The 3,896-nt window shown below is 39.9% G+C and overlaps 1 gene segment (V, D, J or C); it reads left to right on the forward strand.

The window, feature by feature from the left end:
* The first annotated feature begins 1,364 nt into the window (after positions 1-1,364).
* On the forward strand, positions 1,365-2,104 carry LOC102005421. The segment is given in 2 exon segments: positions 1,365-1,466; positions 1,665-2,104. Coding segments are annotated over 2 exon segments (492 nt in total).
* Positions 2,105-3,896: the final 1,792 nt, after the last annotated feature.

Below are 3,896 nucleotides of genomic sequence, written 5' to 3' on the forward strand. Positions count from 1 at the left end.
CTTGTCTCAGAGGGGACATTACCTTGTGTATAAAGGTTGTTTTCTGTGAACACAGCTCTGGGAAATGATGCGATTGGTGCATCACAGCCTTACCCTACTGGCACACTGAGAAAGACATGTAGGAGTAAGAGAGACTCATGGTGGACTATCTTTCAGTGATATCCACCTAAGTCTCACATTACATTAGTTTCTAGAAAATTTAGACACATCTAAATCTCTTCATTAGCCATTCTTATTTATCTAACAAAGATTGAGACAGAATACATTCAGTTTATCTAAAACATCATTAAATTAAAGATACTTCAGCAGAAATTTAAGCAGAAGCATAAAATAAATGTGTAGTATTAACATAATCATATTTCCTATAACCCCAGAGTCAGATGAGTGTGAGAGACCTGAGTAAAGACAATTAATATATATGGTTTTATGCAATATAACTTACATGAGAGATTTAGGACTTACATGCTACTCTTTGGTTTATCAAAGAGAGCCTAAAGGTCTACTATCATTCATAAAAGAGAAACATTCTATGTCCTCTTTCCCTAGACATGCGTATATAACCTGAAGGGGAATTTAGTTCTGTTTTGGAAACAGTGTGAAACTATTTACTTTGGCATTACACCACTTTGTTAAACTACTCTAGCCATTTAACTGAGTATTTTTATTTATTTTTTAATTGGGGAAAGAAAATTTCTGTCTAAGAGAGACAGAAATGGTCCCGAGTGTGTGACTCTGTTTGCAACTTTTACATGCATTCATGGACTAACCCTGCACTGCTCAGACATCATATGCAACATATTGCTATCAGTCAGATGGAGAAAATATTGTGATTTGTTGCTGGTTGTTTCATGAATATGCATGCATCCCACCCACACATGGAGATTGACTTGGAGCAAATGTTTCTTAATTTGTTCCTAACTGAAGTGTTTGAGTTTGGTTTTTAAACAGTTCCCATTAAGTGTGTGCATTTTCCATATTTCATTTATCACTATCCTGAGTCCACAAGATGGCAGCATCCTCTTAGGCACTCTGAGGATGGTTTCAACTTTTCCTTTGACATCGTGTGTGTGTGTGTGTGTGTGTGTGTGTGAGAGAGAGAGAGAGAGAGAGAGAGAGAGAGAGAGAGAGAGAGAGAGACACAGAGAGACACAGAGAGACACAGAGAGAGAGACAGAGAGAGAGACAGAGAGAGAGAGACAGAGACAGAGAGACAGAGAGACAGAGAGAGAGAGACACAGAAAGACAGAGGGGAAAGAGATCAGTGTAGGGGCTTGGCTTAGCTTGAAGGCTCAAAGAACTTCTTGCAATTTTGAGAACAGGTGCTTTTATTCTTGTTTCCTACAGGACAAGAATCAAAGTATTTGAAGAAGCTTTATAGAGTTTAAAATCAGAATTCTCAGTAAGCAAGAGCAAGATGATGAAGTCCTTCAGTGTCTTACTAGTGATCCTTTGGCTTCAGTTCATCTGTGAGTATGGGCATTTCTTTGGGAACTTAAAGTACAATATGCAAAATTGTTGTCTGTGCCAGCACTGTGAGATGAATATGAATGATTTTATCCTCTAAGTAAGGGAGGTTGTGAAAGCATTGAAAAGATAATTTCTAGTCTGGAGAGGAAGCACCCACTATGCAACCAATCTTCTTTGCCTGTTGTATTTTTGCACAGTGGTCAGCGGCCAACAGAAGGAGGTGGAGCAGAGTCCTGAGTCCCTCAGTGTCCCAGAGGGAGCCATCGCCTCACTCAACTGCACGTATGGGGTCAGCAATTCTCAGTACATCTGGTGGTACCGACAGTACCCTGAAAAAGGCCCTGAGTTGCTCATGTCTGTATACTCCCGTGGTGACGAAGAAAAAGGAAGATTCAGAGCACATCTCAACAGAGCCAACCGATATGTTTCCCTGCACATCAGAGACTCCCAGTCCCTTGACTCAGCCACCTACTTCTGTGCAGTGAGCGCACAGTGGTCCCCAGGCACCTGCAGCCTGCACCCAAACCACAGAGGCTCAGGCAGACCTGAGGCAGAATGGAGATCACAGGGCAGAGAAGCTCTGTTCCTGCTCCAGATGCAGTGGGAATTAAGGACAACAGTGGGAAGGGTTTCATAGTGTAGGGTAGTACTTTTAACAACTGTTAAAGTAACTAACCATTAAGGGGAAGTTTATACCCATGAGACTGTCACCGTAAATCATCCCAGAAACATGACACTTGCCTATAGATGTTTAAAATTATTCTAGTTAAAAATTATTTATCTAGTTAAAAATTAATTATTCTAGTTAAAAATTATTCTAGTTAAAAATTATTCTAGTAGAGCTCCTGCTCCATCTCAAGTAGCCATTGATAGCCCTCTCCTAACTCTGCCACAGCACGCTGGCTATTTTCCCCACGGTGAGACTCATAACATGCAGCTGGGGTTTTGATTTATGTGTCAATGTGTTGAGTGATAATTCCTCCAGTTATATTAGGAGATTTATGAGACCAGGAGTTTTTGTTTGTTGAACTCAAATATTTATTCTTAGTGTTTTTAAACTACTGAGTGCCCACTTTAGTTCAGAAATATCTACTGTAGGAATGAATGTATGTTGGTTGGTCCCTCTGTCCTCTCCGATCATTCCTCTCATTCTCATCTTAGCATGTCTTGCCTAGTGTGTGACGTCTGCTTTATTGAGGAATTGAGCTCAGTTTCCCTCAGTGATTTACCCCAGACTCAGACTGCAGTGTTCCTGTGCTGAGGGGCCACTGCCAAACAGATAGGAATTATCAGGGTCTCAGCCTTCTCTTCCTCAAATGAACTCACCTCATCAGAAGGACTGAGTCAGCTCTCAGGAAATTTCAGAGAGGAGGAAAAAAAATAACAAAAAGATGGAGAGGTATAAAAATTCTCTAATCAATTAATTATGAAAACTTGCCCAATTGTGAAATAATAATTATGAAAACCTGCCCAAATTTTATTGCAAAACACAGCAATGGAAAACTTCCTGGGCAACAATTACATATAATTATTTTTGGTACATGTTTTATAGGAGTTGAGATCTTGAAAGGACAGGATTTGAAATCACATCATTGCTAATATGTCAGTGCTCTCAGTAAACACAAGCCTCTGAGCCAGAGGCAAAGCACTTTATTGCTAAGGATACAGCAAGTGACATAAACGCTGGTGCCTTTTTTCAGTGTTTCCTTCCCTGATGTACTGAAGGAGATACACTGTGTGTGGGCAGATGCTCTGTCTGTAATGATGTGTGTCACATGGAGAACTGTGAGCTTGTGGAATATTCTGCTTTAGTCCCTAGCAGTGAGCATGCTTGCTTCTTGTCTCTGAGGGGACATTGCCTTGTGCACAGAGGTTGCTTCATGTGAACATATCTCTGGGAACTGATGCAGTTGGTGCCTCACAGCCTTACACTACTGGCACACTCAGTAAGACATGTAGAAGTAAGAGAGACTCATGGTGAACAATCTTTCAGCAACATTCACTTGAGTCTAGCATTGTGTTAGTTCCCAGAATATTTTCAAATAACTATATCTCTTCATCAGTCATTCTTATTTGTCTAACAATGGCTGAGACAAAAATACATTCTGTTGATCTCAAACATCATTAAATGAAAGTTACTTCAGCAGAATTGTAAGCAGAACCATAAAACCAATGTGAATTATTAACCACAACCTCGTTTCCTATAACCTCAAGTCAGATGACTGTGAGAAATCTCAGAGTGAAGACAACTAGTATATATGATTTTATGCAATATAATTCACATGAGGGAGATGGGACTTACATGCTACTATTTGGTCATCAAAGAGAGCCCAACGTTGCACTATCATACCCAAAATAGAGATAGTTTACATCCTCTTTCCTGAGACATGAATATATAACTTGAAGTGGAATTTTTTGTTGTTGTTGTT

This window comes from Chinchilla lanigera, unplaced genomic scaffold, assembly GCF_000276665.1.
Source record: "Chinchilla lanigera isolate Chin_1 unplaced genomic scaffold, ChiLan1.0 scaffold00149, whole genome shotgun sequence".
NCBI classification, from domain to species: domain Eukaryota; kingdom Metazoa; phylum Chordata; class Mammalia; order Rodentia; family Chinchillidae; genus Chinchilla; species Chinchilla lanigera.